Below are 16,639 nucleotides of genomic sequence, written 5' to 3'. Positions count from 1 at the left end.
GGAGGAACATATGTTTTGTTTAGTTCTTGTTTCGTTGGATAGTGTCGGAAGTTGGACAGAATAGTTTTATATAATATATTCACTGTGAGACAAGACACCACATTTTATACATAATTAGTAGGTAACATGATCTCAGAAATATCAATCTGAGCAGAAATGGAGTTGCTAATTTCTTCCTATCTCTTTAGTCTTCGATCTCCTTTGAAGCTTCTTCTCTTTTACTTGGTTATTTAATCACTAGCATTTCAAGTCCTCAGCCCTTTTATCTTCTCAGTCTATACCGTAATCTTCTTCCTGAGAAATTTCATTCATACCCATGACATTAGCTATTATCTACATGCCTTAAATCCTCCCATTATTTCTATCTCCAGTGCTAAGTTGTCCTGAGCTGCAGTCCCACATACAGCAACCATTCAGTCTCCCCCGTGGGTCTGGCAAAAGTGCCCCAGAGCCAACATGTCCAAATCCAAACTCATAATTTTCCTAAATTTTCCATAATTTTCCTAAATAATTTTGCTAAAACTGAATTCTCTACCTGGGGTCCCTATCACAAAACGATAACATTCATCAGGTAACACAGCTGGAAACCTAGAAACCACTGTTGATACCTTCCTTTCCCTCATTTCCTCCTATTTGTTTGGTTCATTCCCTTTTACTTCCAAATCTTTTCATCTCCACTACCACCCTTCCCCCATAACACACACTACCCAGCTATCATCACCAACCCTCTCAAAAGCATCCTCCGTATATTCCTTTTTGGCCCTCTCTCATCTACTCTCCACACTATAGCTAAGGAAGACCTCATCCAAATGCGAGTGTCCTCTTCCTGCCCCCACAAACCATGCCCTTGAATAAAAGCCTTTAATATTAATATCTTCCAATAGCATTTAGAATAAAGCCCAAAACCTTTCACATGGTCCCTCAGGCCTTGCAGATAGTCTGGCTCCTACACATCCTGCTGACCTTGCCTCACGTCACCCTCTGCCTGATTCTTCTCCAGCCACGGCGCTTGTTCCAGCTCCTCACCTTTGCCCGCTCCCTCCCACACGCTCCCTCAGGCGCCCCGGAGCCTGTGCACATGTTGTGCTCTACCCGGGCCACCCTACACCCCCTTTCACCTTTCCCCTCAGCCCACTTAAATTTCCCTGAATCTTTAGGATTCAGGTCAAACATCACTTCCTGAGGTAAAACTCCTATTTCTCGAAGCTCAAGGCAGTCTACCATTCCTTTACTACATATCCCGAGTTAAAAAACAACAAATGGTTTGTAGTAATGCTTCCCCTACTAGATGATAAACTCCATGAGTGTTAGATTGTGCTGGTTTTTCCTCATCATACATCATCCACCCTTTCCCCAAAGCCTGATACATAACTGGCTCTCAATAACTATTAAGTGAATATATACATGAGTGAATGAGATTAATTTGAATAGAGATACTGAATACCATATGAATGGATGAAATAATCAAAACAGAGAGAAGTGGGGCAAAAGAGAGACCTGGGGTACCCTAAACTTAAAAGATGGGCAGATAGGAGGCAGGGGGAATGTGAAGTTTAATGGGTACAGAATTTTAGTAGGGGACGATGAAAAAGTTCTGGAGATGGCCAGTGGTGATGGCTGCACAGCAGTGTGGGTGTACTTAATGCCACTCACTGAACTGGGTATCTAAAAATGGTTAAAGTGGGAAATGTTATGTAAAGTTTACCCCACACATAAAGATGGACAGAGAAGGAAGAATCTTCAGAGAAGACTGAAAAGAAAACAGCAGGGAGGGTAGGAGAAGGTAAAAAAGAGAATGCACTATCATGATATAAATAAGATGCACCTAAGCCAACAACACCACCAAAAAGAACATCTTAGGAACAAGTGGCCGTGCACTGCAAAGAAGCTGAGAGTGACGGAGCGGAAACTGTTCTGCTAACATACAATAGCTCAATTCCCAAGAAGCTTTCTTTGCCTTATCAAAAAATACATTTAAGAAATAATCTCCAACTTGGGAAAAAGGAGTTTAGGACTATAAGGTTCAAAGTTGTAATAGCCAACTTATTTTTCCTGTAAATATACATTATATTTATAGCTAGCTATTGGTCTGTGCATATAGCTATAAAATCTAATCACTGTTGAATAGATCCAGTACTTGATTACACCTAGTTTTTGGTTCAAGAGTAACAGCTTCTCTTACACACTCCTACTATCTTTAATACCCTTGTTACAATAAAGCAAAAAGCCACTCACTCAAATTGCTATTTTTGAGGTGCAACAGCTTTGGTTTTCTCCCGAAGTCTAAGCTGCTAATTACCAATTGCTAATAGTTCCCATTCCTGATGATGTTTTAAACCAAGGGTTAGTAAGCTATCGCCTATGAGCCAAATCCAGCCCCCCACCTGTTTTTGTAAACAAAGTTTTACTGGAACATGCCATCCATGCCTGTTTGTTTATGTGTTATCGATGGCTGCTTGCGGGCAAAGGTGAGTAATTAATTAAATTGTAAAATATACTCACATTATTTCTAAGGTGAGATAGAGTACTGGAAAATTGGTCCTAAAAGTACTTTTAATAAATGTCTAAATAATATCATCTAACTGAAATGAGTTAGACATTTTCCAGTTATTTCAAATTCTGAAATACTAGCTTATCTACTAGCTCTACATAACCTTTCTAATAATCTCTTATGAATATATTAATAATATAATCTCCAGGATGTATTTCTAAAAACACTTGATATTCAGACAACTACATTTTAAAAATCACATAAAGGCTATTGCTTTTTAAAAAGGGATTCTCTATACAGAGGAAAAGTACTTCAGTGTCCAGACAGACTCAGAAGCTCTGTAATCACATCCGACCTGGTATTTTCGTGTAATCACCATTACCACTTGCAGCCAACTAAACTCACTTTAGTGTACGCCAGTTTAACTGTTTGGTCTCCCCTTTGCCTCTCCTGACCATTTTCAGCTTACAATCTTAACAAGAGAACACACAGCCTCATAATAAAGCCAAAATAAGCAATTACATGGCTGCCAGGTAAACACAAAGCAAAAAACCAAAACAAAAAGCCTATTTAGTATTAGTAATCATGCATCAATCCTTCACTACATGAGTATTCCAGAAAAACAGTCACATTCTTAAAGAGATTGAGAGAAATTCCATGAAAGAGTCAATAATGTATTTCCTACATTTCTACCCACACTGGCATGCTACATTAAATGCCATAGATAGTCACAGACACACTTTGTCAGCTTTGTGAATGCTATTAAACAAAAGAGCATAAAAGCAATTTAAACCTAAAATGCCAAGTTAAAAGAAAAAGAAAAATACAACAAGGAAGGGAAATGAATACATTTACTAAGTACTTACTATGAGCCAGAAAAACATGCTAAGCTCTTTCATACACATTATCATTTAAACCTTAAAATAACCTTACAAGGTTCATCATTCTTATGAGAAAACTGAGCTCACAGAAGTTAAATAATGAACAGAATCACACAGTAACTAAGTGCTAGAGTGAGAACAAGGTCTGTTTGGTTCTCAACCAGAATTTCCCCAAGGGTGGGGAGATAATGTTAGATGATACCAGACAAACATTTTTTAAATAGTTATTTGTTTTACTTGCTTTAGAAAAAAGCCTATCACATAATACTCATTATTTCTTGATATTATTCTTTAAAATGAGGCTAAATAAAAATGAGGAGATTGAAAACAATTGAAGTGAATAACAGAACAAGGGTATGTGCACATGGCAAAAACTCATACGGCACGTACGGCACAATACAGCACGTGCGCACAATGGGATTTGAAAACCACTACCAAGCAAAGAATTGCCTTCCTTAAAACAGACTTCAACATATATCTGTCTTTTTTTTTTTTTTTTTTAACTAAAGGAAGCAAAGAGATGAATTTAGAAGCAAAATTATAGACGTACCTGACATAGTTTGATCAAGTTTGTGGATAAGAGACTTTTTAGCACATTCAACATCAGGACTTGGGTAATCCAAAACTTGCCTGCACCAAACTAATGGGCTAACTGATTTCTGCATTGGTGTAAGTTTTTTCTTTGGTGATGAATATAGCCTAGAAGACAACAAAAACAAAAGGTTAACATTCATTACTAAACACAAGATTAAAAGATAGGGATCCTTTGGGATAGATTTAAATGGAAGAGGGGAGTAAAAAGTAATGGAGTATGTTTAAAATCACCCACATTTACTTTATGCACGGAAAGAAAATGACACTATACCCATCAATATAAATGTAAATCTCAAATATTAAATGAACCCAAATGAGGTCAACTGCCCAACCCTAAAATGCGTCTTACTTTTCTCCTTAATCTCTTTACAAAAACTACAAGGAAACATCTGTCTTTAAAATAATTTATTTTGTTTTCAATAGTACATGACTATCTCCCCAATATAATCATATCATTAAGTCTTATCTAGAGGCAGAATGAGGAGATAAATACCTTTTTTTCTACTTCCCAGGTCCCTTCCTACCACAAGTCATGCAAAAATCCACCATTAGTAATTCCTTCCTTTTTAGTTAAGCAGTACCCACTCTGTAGTCCTCTTTTGAAACGATGATGTCAGAGAAAAGCAATACTTTAAGTCATTAATTACTTAATATGAATCAATTCATAATATTACATCGATCTCAGGAAAGGGGAAAGGGACTTTTATAAGCTCCTGGGTAAGTTATACAAAAAGAAAAAGGGCAGAAAATAGAGCTAGGGTGTCTTTAAATTTCCTACTTCATAGTTTTCCCTCAGGTTAGTTCCAATTATTTTTTTATCAATTTTTTAAATTTAATTAGTTGGTATTATATTGGTTAGTTTCAGGTGTACAATACAGTGATTCAACATTTTTACACCTAACAATGTGATCACCTCACTAATTCTAGTAATCATCTGTCACCTTGTAAACTTATCACAATATTATTGACTATATTCCCCTTCACCTTTTTCACCCATCCCCCTCTGGTAACAATCTCTTTGGTCTCCGTTGCTGAGTCTCTTTTTGGTGTTTTTTTTGTTCAGTTGTTTTGTTGTTTCATATTCCACATATAAATGAAAACATACAGTATTTGTCTTTCTCTGCCTGACTTATTTCACTTGGTATAATACCCTCTGTATCCATCCATGTTTTCGCAAATACCAAGATTTCATTTTTTTACTGCTGCATAGTCTTCCATTGTATATACCGAGGGTGCCAAAAATATGTATACAAGTAGACTTCAGTCAATGTTGCTCAAGCAGTCGTTCACCATAATCAGAACTGTCTAGATGCTGATGGTAACCACTTTGAGCACCTCTTGTAATTGCAGAAGTCAAACGTGACTTTATTCATCTTTTGTTATCAGTATACATTGAGTATTACAATTTTAATACAGTTTTCCTTTCTTAAAATGTGTATACATTTTTTGGGGACCCTCTGTATATACCACATCTTCTTTAACCATTCATCTGTTCATGGACACCTAGGTTACTTCCGTATCTTGGCTATTGCAAATAATGTTGCAATGAACATGTTATGTCTTTTCAAATTAGAATTTTTGTTTTCTTTGAATACTCAGAAGTGGAATTGCTAGGTCATATGGTATATTCTATTTTTAGTTTTTTGAAGAATCTTTATATTTTCCATTGTGGCTGCACCAGTTTGAAATCCCACCAACAGTAAACAAGGATTCGCTTTTCTCCACATGCTCACTAACACATGGTACTTGTGATTTTTTATAATAGCCATTCTGATGATGTGAGGGAGATTAGTTCCAATGATGTCAATTAACATTACTTTATTTCAAATGTGACTCTGTATAAAATGGGTGAAGTTACTTGAATTCTAACGAGAGTGCTTTCTAAATTAAGACATTTTAAATGGAATTTATGAAGTAAACAAAATTATACTTTGATATTTCTATATAAATGTCTCAATAAGGCGAGGAGTTAATAATTTTCACATTTTACACAAATAAAGTTAGAGCAATAAAATGAAGTGTATTCTGGTATAAATATATCTCTATAGTACCAGAATCGACAAACTACTTTCTAATGGCAACATGTACATTTTCTATCCCTCTTCTCCTCTCCCCTCTCCATAACTTAGGTCTGTCCCTCACATCAATTACTTCGTTCTGATCAAGATCACCAAGACTAATAGGGTAAATCCATATATCGATTTGGATAAAAATGACACTGACTCCATTTATGAAGTAGCTTATTAACAATTCAAAATAAAAATGAAACCAGTGGGGTTCATTCTCTTTCCAACTTAAATACCACAAATGTCTCATAACAAATCTCTACTTCAGCATCCCAACTTTAATTGTGATAACTATCATGTACTGATATTCTATGTTAGCAAATATTTAGCAAGGAAAATCTCTATAGATGAATAACAAACATTAATAAAGACACTTTATGATATTATCACCACTCTTTCAATACGTAATTTCCCTGCACTGACTGGTTTCACACAATTTACCCACTTGACTCACGTGTATTTAGCATGTTCCTCTATTATTAGCCATAAAACTCATTTTAAAAAGTGCAAGAAACATGAATGAGCCTAAAAACACACTCAGTGAAAGACACAAAAGAACACATAGTATATGGTTCCATTTATAAGAAACACCTAGAAAAAACCATGGAGCAGAAGGTAGATTAGTTGTTGCCTAGGGCTGGAGGTAGGAAGGAATAGGGATGAGGTTTCTTTTTAGGGTGATACAAATGTTCTCAAATTACAAGGTCGTGATGATTGTGGTAACAGTGTCATGACTGCAAACAGACTAAATTCATTGAATTATACATTTTATGCTAAATAAATTACACAGGTATGGGTAGAATTTATAGTATGTAAATTAAATCTTGATAAACTGGTTTATAAAAACATTATAAAGTGCTTTTAGCATCATGAAAAAAACAGAAACTACTATAAACTAAATTAATTAAGCATCAATAATTCAAAATCAATTAAACTAAAACATCATCTCCTCTATACCCCATTTAATTCTTTCAGTTACAAAAGCTAAAAACTTGAGAGTAATTTTGGATTCCTCCATCTTTTTTATTTCCTACCCTCACCAAAAATCTGAACAAGTCCTGCCGATCCTACACGGATAAACTACCTTTCCCCCCACTATTCCTATATGTATTCCCCTACCTGGCAATAGAGAATGGTCCTTCTTCCATTAATAGTTGAAAGTTAATGTAGGACCTGTCCATTCCTAGTGATGAAAAGGGGGAGGCTGATTTACTAATCCTTGGGGTACGCCAACTATCCCCTCTCACTCTATTCTCTTATTTCAGTGCCCCATCACTACCCCCAAGTAATGTTTGAGGGCTTTGGTCCAATATGGTATTGGCAACAAATTATTCTTCAGTCAGGGAACCTTTGGTTGACTTTTCAAAGTACTTCTACACCTGTCAGAGGACACGAGCTCAGTTTTGCATGTAACAGGATCCTCCTTTAGCAAAGACCAAGGTGTTTCATTCCCTGAATTAAAAAAAAAAAAAATCCCAAATAAAAGTATCTGCAATAACTGTAACATATGTATCTTCTCCTTTGCTCATTTCTTACAAATTCATAGACTTGTTCAAAATAATCATTTTACCTACTAAAAACGTTTTTTCACTCTGATACTTTCAAATTTCTTCAATAATAATATATGGTTTAATCAAGAGGGATTTATTTCTCATGGACACAGCCAGTTTACTGATGGCTAAAGGTTGAGATTTATCAAGTGTTTACTTGCCAAAATAACTTGAAACACTTTACTTCATTACTCTATTTCTGCTAAAATTAAGTCTCAGACGCCCAGTGGGGAGCTGAGCCTCCACCTCTATCCAGCATTAATGAGGAAAAGGAGGCCATCGCCTTTGTCCCCAACCCCATGTGACAGTAGGTCCCAGCAGGGCACTGATCTTACAGCCCATCCATCTGGAAGGAGGCAGTGCGAGCCATGCTCCACTTTTGCTGAAGTGGTATCAGCAGGGTCTAGCAGAGAGTTGAACATCCACCCCCATTCAGGCCCATACACGGCACCCTAAGTAAGGAAACTGTCTACTAATAAAGGAGAAATATAATTATGAGTCTCATAACATAATGCCCACAATGGCCAGGATGCAACTGGAAATCACTCACCATACCAAGAACACAAAGGAGGGACAAAGAACAGAAACAACTGAGTCAAACTGAAAACAAACAAATAAATTTAAAAAAAATAAAATAAAAATGACAGACAAAATCCAACCATGCCAAAATAATAACCAGAGAGTTGGAGTTTAACATAAGAAATATTATCAGAGACAAAGGGACACATATGAATAAATCAGGAAGATATTCAAATTAAATGTAAGTATACCTATTAACAGTAGCAAAATTAAAAGGAAAAAGACAATTCAGGAATTTGGTTTGCAGTTTTCAATAGGCCCTCTCAATAACTAAAAAGGAGAACTGCATGGAGAATCAGTAAGGATACAGGAGATTTGAACAACACTATCAATCAACTTTACTTACCTAACATTTATGGGACATTCCACTCAATAATAACAGAATACACATTTTTTTTAAGTGCATACGGAACATTCTCCAGGACAGACCATCATCTAGACTATCATAAAAAAAGTCATTCTGAATTTAACAGAATGGAAATTTTCAGTCTTGTCCTCGGACCACAATGGAATTAGAAATCAACAACAGAAAGAAAATTTTGTAAATCCCAAATATTTGGAAATTAAACATCATACTTATACATAACCACAGGTCAAAGAATACATACAAGGGAAATCAGAAAATATCTTGAACTGAAAAAAAAAAATCTTGAAACTGAATAAAAACAAAAATATCCCAATAATTATGTGATAAAGCTAATGAAGTACTTACAGGCAAACTTACAATTTTAAACACATATTAGCAAAGAAAAGAGGTCTCAAGTTAACAATCTCAGTATTAAATAAAAAATAATAAGAGCAAATTAAACCCAAGACAGTAAGAAGGAAATTGTAAATATTGGTAGACATCAATGAAATAGAAAAATAGAGAAAAACAAGAAACCAGAGGTTGGTTCTTTGAAAAGATTTTAAAAATTGATAACTCTTCAGTTAGATTTATCTAGGAAAAAAAAAGAGAAAACACAAATTACCAAACGCAGAAATAAAGAGTGAACACTGCTACAAACTCTATCGATATTAAAAGGATTATAAGGGAATAATATTATAAGGGAATATTATGAACAACTTTATGCCAACAAAAAAATAACTTACATAGATTAGATAAATTCCTAGAAGGATACAAATTACCAAATGTAACTCAATAAGAAATAGAGAATCTGAAGACATTTATAAAAAGAAATTGAATTACGTGAAAAATGTACCTAGAGGGTATTATGCTAAGTGAAATAAGTCAGACTGAGAAAGACAAATACCATATGATTTCACTTATGTGTGGAATCTAAAGAGCAAAATAAACAAACAAACAAAACAGAAACAAACTCACAGACATAGAGAACAAACTGATGGCTGCCAGAGGGTAGGAGGATTAAGGAGCTGGGTGAAAAAGGTGAAGGGATTAAGAAATACAAATTGGTAGGGAATGTAAAGTACAGCATAAGGGAATATAGTCAATAATGTTGTAACAACTATGTATAGTGTCAGGTGGGTACTAAGCTAATCAGGGGAATCACTGCATAAATTATATAAATGTCTAATCACTATGCTGTCCACCTCAAATTAATATAAAATAATACTTGAATGTCAACTGTAAGTGAAAAAAATAATTTTAAAAATTGAATTAACAATTAGAAACCTTGCTTCAAAGAAAAGCCCAGGCCCAGATGTCTTCACTTACTAATTTGATCAATACTTAGAGTGGCCGGTTAGCTCAGTTGGTTAGAGCGTGGTGCTAATAACACCAACGTTGCCAGTTCGATCCCCGCATGGGCCACTGTGAGCTACGCCTTCCTTAAAAAAAAAAAAGAAGAAAAAGGAAAAAAGAATACCAATCCTACACAAACTCTGTCTAAATAAATAAATAAACAAATCTAATGGTGAAAGACTGAATGCTTTTCCTAAGACTGGGAACAAAGTTTAGGATGTACACTCTCATGATTTCAATTCAGTGCTGTACTGGAGTGTCTAGTCAGTACAGTTAAGAAAAAGAAATTAAGGGCATCCATATTGGAAAGAAATAAAATTGTCTTTATTCACAGGCAACATAATCCTGTATACAGAGAATCCTTTGTAGGAATCTACCAAAACAAACCAACAAACTAGAATAAAGGTATTTAGCAAGATTACAGGATATAAGATCAATAGGCAAAAAAATTCAATGTATTTCTATATATTTTCAATGAACAATTTGAATATGAAATATAACAATTTCATTCACAACAGCACCAAAAACATAAAATACTTAGGAATAAATTTAACAAATGATGTGTAAGAATTGTACACTAAAAATGATAAAACATTGCTGAGAGAAATTAAAGATGACAAATGAATGGAGAGATGTACCATGTTCATAGATCTGAAGACTCAATATTGTCAAGATGTCAGTTTTTCCAAGTTGGTCTACAGAATCAACACAAAGCCTAAAAAAGTCCCAGCAGGCATTTTCACAGAAATTGGCAAACTAACCCTAAAGTTATATGAAAATATAAAGGGCAAAGAATCGCCAAAACAATTTTGAAAAAGAAAAATGTTTTTTTTTTTTTTTTTTTAAATTAAAAAATCTCTGGTCTTGCTCTTTTCTGATCCATTCTATATACTGCAGCCAAGTGTTTTCTAAAATATAAATCTGACTTTATTAATAGTCCCCTGCTAAAAATTCTATGCATTTCCTTTTGCCATTAAGATAGTTTTTTCCCAAAAAATGGCTCCCACAGCCCTTGAAACACAAGCAATGAAAAAGCTGTTTCTGTACTTTTTTTTTGGTTACACCCTCTTCCACCACCCAAAACTAAATTAACAGCTGTATGGTACTAATTTTATTTCTGGAAAGACCAACACTTTTGCTTCTAAGGTCATTTGTGCATGCTGTTCTCCTTGAGTAAAACAAACTCAGTTTCCCCTCTTGCTTGCCTCACCTTCATGCTCCCCTACCCAACTTCAGCCAGTCCATTCCTACTTTCGACTGAGTCTCAGCTTAAATGTCACTTCTTAAGGAAAACGGTCCTGAAACACCTCTCACAGGACTATTATCAGATGTCCCCACTATGTGAAACAAGGTGTTTTAACAAAGAATCTTTGCAGCCACTTAGATATGCCTTATCAAAAAGGAAATTTCCACCTCCCCTCATTCCAATTACAAGAGACTTACTTTATACTTTATTCATTTTTGTCCTGTTTGAATTTTTTGAGTTGGTATTTGTAAGTTGAAAAGAGACATTTAAAAAATGTGTCAGAGGTGATAAAAACGCTACAATATGGATGAACCTCAAAAACATTATGCTAAGTAAAAGAAGTCATCCACAAAAGACCACATATTGTATGATTTCATTTCTATGCCATGTCTTTCTACGCCAGGCAAATCTATGAGACAGAAAGTACACTGGTGGTTGCCTAGGATGGGAGAGGGGGTGGGGAAAAGAGGAATGGGAAGTGATACTAATAGGTACAAAGTTTCTTTTGCGGATGGTGAAAATATTCTAAAATAAGATTATGGTGATGGTTGCACTATTCAGTATACATAATAAAAATCACTGAATATTAAAAACCACAGTCTCTTTCAACAGGTTAATTTTTTGATACGTAAATTATATTTCAATAAAGCTGTTTTAAAAATCTTAGAAATAAATTGGCCTTTCAAGACAGTTTTTTTCCCTTAGAAAAATCCTTACAAAGGAATTAAACACCATTAAATATACTTTATGTATATTGTTAAATACTGAGAGAACTAGTAGAAATGTAATTAAGCATATGAATTATTATAAAACTGATAATAAAAAATCGTATTTTGTCCCATATGTCACACATACCTGTATAGTATGACTGGTGACAAAAGCAACTAAGAATATAACTTTATTATCTTTTAAAAGTGTGACAACTTTCAGTAATACAAAAATATATATAAATGTATGGAGTAATAAGAACCTTTCTCCCTTTACCAGCTCTATCCCCTAAAGTTATTTACAGTTTGGAGTACATCTCTCCTGACATTTCTACGCACACACACATAGTAGACATATAATGAAATGATGGAGCTAAGAAAGGAGGGAGATTGGAGTCACTTTGGTGAATTTATGGTAACCAAAGTAATGACTTTTCATATTGTATATTCAGTTGAAAGTAGGTTAGTGAAGCTAAGGACAAAATTTAACTTTACTTAAGGTAAAAAGAAAAGATGTATAAAAAATTGTGTTGAAATAAATTTCTTTAGATTAGTGTGCAACTTTTTACAGGCCAAGGAAAATCATCCAGATTTTAATACCTCAAAATCATCCCTCTCTATTTATTGAGTAGGCATATTCAAGGCAAAAGAACAGAGCCTTTGTCTTCAAAAAAGTCTGATGCAGTAATCCCTGGCACAGTGATTAACATTTAGAGATGATCAAATATTTGCACCTGAATGAACACTGACTAAAATAATCATGATCACAATGTTTAAAAACACATATGAAAAAAAAGATAAAGAAAGCATACCAAAGTAAATAAGATCAAAGTGGTCATTCTGAGATTGTATTTTTGTTTTATTTTCATGTTGTTGTTTTTAAACTTTCATCAATAAGAGTATCTCTGGTTTTACCCGCAACCAAATATAATTTAATAATTCTATATATTAAGATACATTGTTTTATAATGACTTAACAATCTCTTAGTCAATGGGACAATAATAAATGTTATTATTTATAAGTTTATCAAGTGCTTATTACATGTCAGACATGATTTCACTATATCCCCTTTCAATCTTCACAATGATCTTACGAGACAGGTACTATTATAATCCCTGTTTTACAGATGAGGTCAGCTGAGACACAGTGAGATAAATGACTAGTCCAAGGTAGTGTAGCCATTAAGTGGCAAAACCAGGATGGCTCCAGAATCTGTGGTCTTAATGATTAAACTTTACTGCTTACTACCATTTTTAAAAAGAATGCACAAGACCCTTGATTCAAAGAGTTCAATAATCATTCTCACAGCCACTGCTGTTTCCTGCTCTCTTCTCCTAAGCCCTACCAACATAAAATACAAAGTTGTAATCAATCCCACTATTGCAACACAAAATCACAACTCAATGGAAGAAAAATATCTTCAGTCCATATATGTGTCATAAGAGTCTTTCTGAAATTTTAGATTGATCATTATGCCATTTATTATAGTATTTGGCCCACGAGCTTACTTCAAGGCATATACTACATTTATATGAAGAAATATAAAACACCCTTCTGGTGTTTAGAGGACTATCATCAGTGTTACCGATAATAATAGTAATTATTAGTAAGACAGATTCATTAATATAGTCTTAGAACAGAGCAGTGTACAAGTACTGAGGTGACATTAGCTGCAGGGTACATATGCGAACAGGTATGAGGACAGAACACAACGTGGTGAATCAAAACAGGGCTGAGCAAGCAGAGCGGACAGAAGAAAAGCTTTAAAGTAGTGAATCCCAATCTTTTAGACAGTGACACTCTGTGCTTCTATTTTCATTTCATGACTTTCTTGATTCTCATTCCAATATAGCTTTTTCTCTTTTTTTTTAAGAAAAGTAAAACAATTTTGATATTGCCTGAGATGTTATAGAACTGAGGTTGGAAACTGCTTCTCTAGAAAGACAAACTTTCTAGAGAAGTGTTGAGGCCTAGCCATGCCCTGCTGGGAAACAATCGTTTCAGTGAGACCAACCTAGGCAGCAATCAGACACTGAGTTGTGTCTTTTTCAGAAAAGACATCAGGAAGTCTGGGAGTCTCAACACCAGACTTTGCAAATTGTGGCAATAGCTGCAAAGCAAGAGACAGTCTGTGTGGATATTAATACGTATCTTTTCTGACACAGCCACGTACAAAGAGAGCAGTTACCACTGAGGGCAGAATTTTTCAGTCCACAGAAAACACACATGGGTGTATGTATATAAACATATACACACACAGATATATGTTACGCGTGTGTGTGTGTGTGTGTGTGTGTGTGTGTAATTCACACTGATTCTTTTAGAGTACCACGCTTAATAGCTAACTTTATTTTTGAAATGCCTTAAACGGGGTCTTACCCTATAGAAGCCATGGCACTCATGGCTAAAAAGTCATAATTTTTAGCAAATAATATACCCTTCAAATCCCAGATAATAATACATATAGTGGCTTTTAATTGTCAACTAAACTTAGGTTTTAAAAATTAATATATTTTTCTTAATTATTGATGTTTCTGCAAAAATATCTGAGAAAAGGCATGAGCATAAAGTTAGAATCCATAAAACACTAGCAACAAAGGTTTATTGATACAATAAAGATTAAACAACTGTCCTCTCAGAGAATTTTCTATTTGCAGTATTCCTACAGGTTCTAAAATTAGTTTCATAAATTATTAGAAATTATTTTATCCATTTTGTGAAAGTGTGAACTAAATGGGAGGAAATCTAAACATATGTATTTAGATATACATATATTTAAATATGTATGTTTAACCTTAACAATAGGTTAGCCTAAAGTATCAGGTAATTGAAGTGCTGAAGAAATTTTGGCAATATTTTTATGTTATGTGCCAGAGTAGTAAGAGAGAATGGTACACTGTAGTCTGCTTATAGAACTGAAGTTAATATAATATTAAGAACTGTCCAGACATTCTCTTCTCTTTTTCTTTTGAGTTAAGAGAGAAAGAAAGGTAAGAGTGGGTACATGGGATACCTGAAGTAATGAGATGGTCAGAAAGCATAAAATCCATTTGGGGGAGGGATGGTGTTGTCCTGGAGAGAAAACCCAATCTAGTCCTCCATTGTTAGAGTTTGTAGTTGTGTGTGAATATGTATAAATTATATATATATATATATATATATATAACTATATAATTGTCTCTCATATGGGATTCTAAGCATCTCAAGGTCAGGAATAAGAGTATTTCACACCATCTCTTATGCCCCACCCTCACCCCCAAAGAAAACTGCCCAGTACCTAGTGGAAAAGGAACTTGATATTGCAGAATGAAGAAGATAATTATGAAGAATTTATAATAGACCACTGCATTCTTCCTGAAAAATTATAACCGTGGAAATTCTACAGTTATTCTTAAGTGTACCACTTGGTAACCCCAGCTGTAAGATCAGCAGAACTAAGTTTTTCCTATTTTAATTCATACCTGTTCTACCTTATTTGTTGCTTTCAAAATACTCATAAGAGGCAAAATGTAACCTATTCTCCAATCCCTTAGCTTTCTTTTCTTTCCTATCAGTTTTTTTTTCGTATCACTTATTAAAGTTGAATGACCTAAGCTAGAAATGATGACACGAGGGTCTGAAAAATACACATTATAAGTGTAAAAACTGAGTTCTATTTCCTCAGTTTCTGTATCATATGATTTTTGTTATTCTATCAACTGCTGCCTCACAAGACACAGCTAGGTATTTGTTCCTACTATTTTATTCTATGCTTATTAGAAAATTTTTTACTTTGAAGAAGTCTTTTTGTTTCTTGATAACCAACTATCGTTTCTTGGACATACATGATTTTCTAATAGTTCTAATCCTTCTCCTGGTGGCAGTCACTGAGCTCTAACTACCTACTACACACATCCCCCCAAAATCAAATATCCTCAAACAAACCTAAAATGGCACCATTATTTTTCCAGCCAACAAATGAAAATGTTTACGTTAACTTGGACTGTTTTCTTTCTCCATATACTCAGTACATCCTGTCAATTCATTGCCGTCCCTCAAATCCATCCCTTTCATTTTCACTCACCTCAGTCGAGTCTAGGCTCTCATCTCACCCAATATAGATTATTATTATTACAATAATCTCAACTGGTTTCCCCATACCTACCAGACTTTCATCCTTCCGATCTATCCTCTACCCTCTACCACTCAGCTCTCTAAAAACACACATCAGTATAACATTATTTCACAACTCAAAAACTTTCCCACTGGATATAGTCCCAGCTTAATTTTCAAGATTCTGTGTGACCTGATCCAAAACTACATCCTTTAATCTTCTCTCCCAACTACTCCAGTACAAAACCCTTTTGTCCAAATAAATGTTCACTTTATGCATCATGGAGAGTTTAACCACAGATGTCTTTGTCCATAGTTCCTTTTCACGGGGCTGGGTGGGGGGTGGGGGGCGTTTTACTTTCCATTTTACTTGTCTAACCCAAGCCTTTCATGAGGCTTGCCAACCTCCACAGTTCTTCTGACTACTGCTTATCATCTTAACATAGTGCTCTACTCATAGCAGGTGCTCAATAAATGAGGTTTACTCTGAGGGTGACTATTCAGCCAGTTTGCCCAGAGAGCCCTAATTGAAGCCTGCTGTTCTGGCATCCTAGCACTCCTCTGACTCTCACTCTGTCCAGGTTTGTATAATAAATTACACAACCACTTAAGTTTTTCCTAATTTTTAGAACATTACTATTTTATGACTTAGAAACATAAATGAAGCAAACTTACTAGCATATGATACTTATTCCTGAAATATAGCACTGTTTCTGGTTATGCTTGAAAC

General features: G+C 34.7%; 1 protein-coding gene across 3 annotated transcripts in view; it reads right to left on the bottom strand.

The window, feature by feature from the left end:
* SLAIN2 (SLAIN motif family member 2) overlaps positions 1-16,639 on the bottom strand; it is a 71,735-nt gene that overhangs the window by 37,183 nt on the left and 17,913 nt on the right. For all 3 annotated transcript variants that reach the window (XM_019741041.2, XM_019741039.2, XM_019741040.2), the window contains exon 2: positions 3,923-4,071. In XM_019741041.2, coding sequence (XP_019596600.1) covers positions 3,923-4,071 — 149 coding nt within the window. The remainder of the gene's footprint in view (positions 1-3,922; positions 4,072-16,639) is intronic.

Source organism: Rhinolophus sinicus, linkage group LG02 (assembly GCF_036562045.2).
Source record: "Rhinolophus sinicus isolate RSC01 linkage group LG02, ASM3656204v1, whole genome shotgun sequence".
NCBI lineage: Eukaryota > Metazoa > Chordata > Mammalia > Chiroptera > Rhinolophidae > Rhinolophus > Rhinolophus sinicus.
The sequence above is the reverse complement of the archived record's forward strand: the minus strand, read 5'-3'. Positions and strand labels throughout refer to the sequence as shown.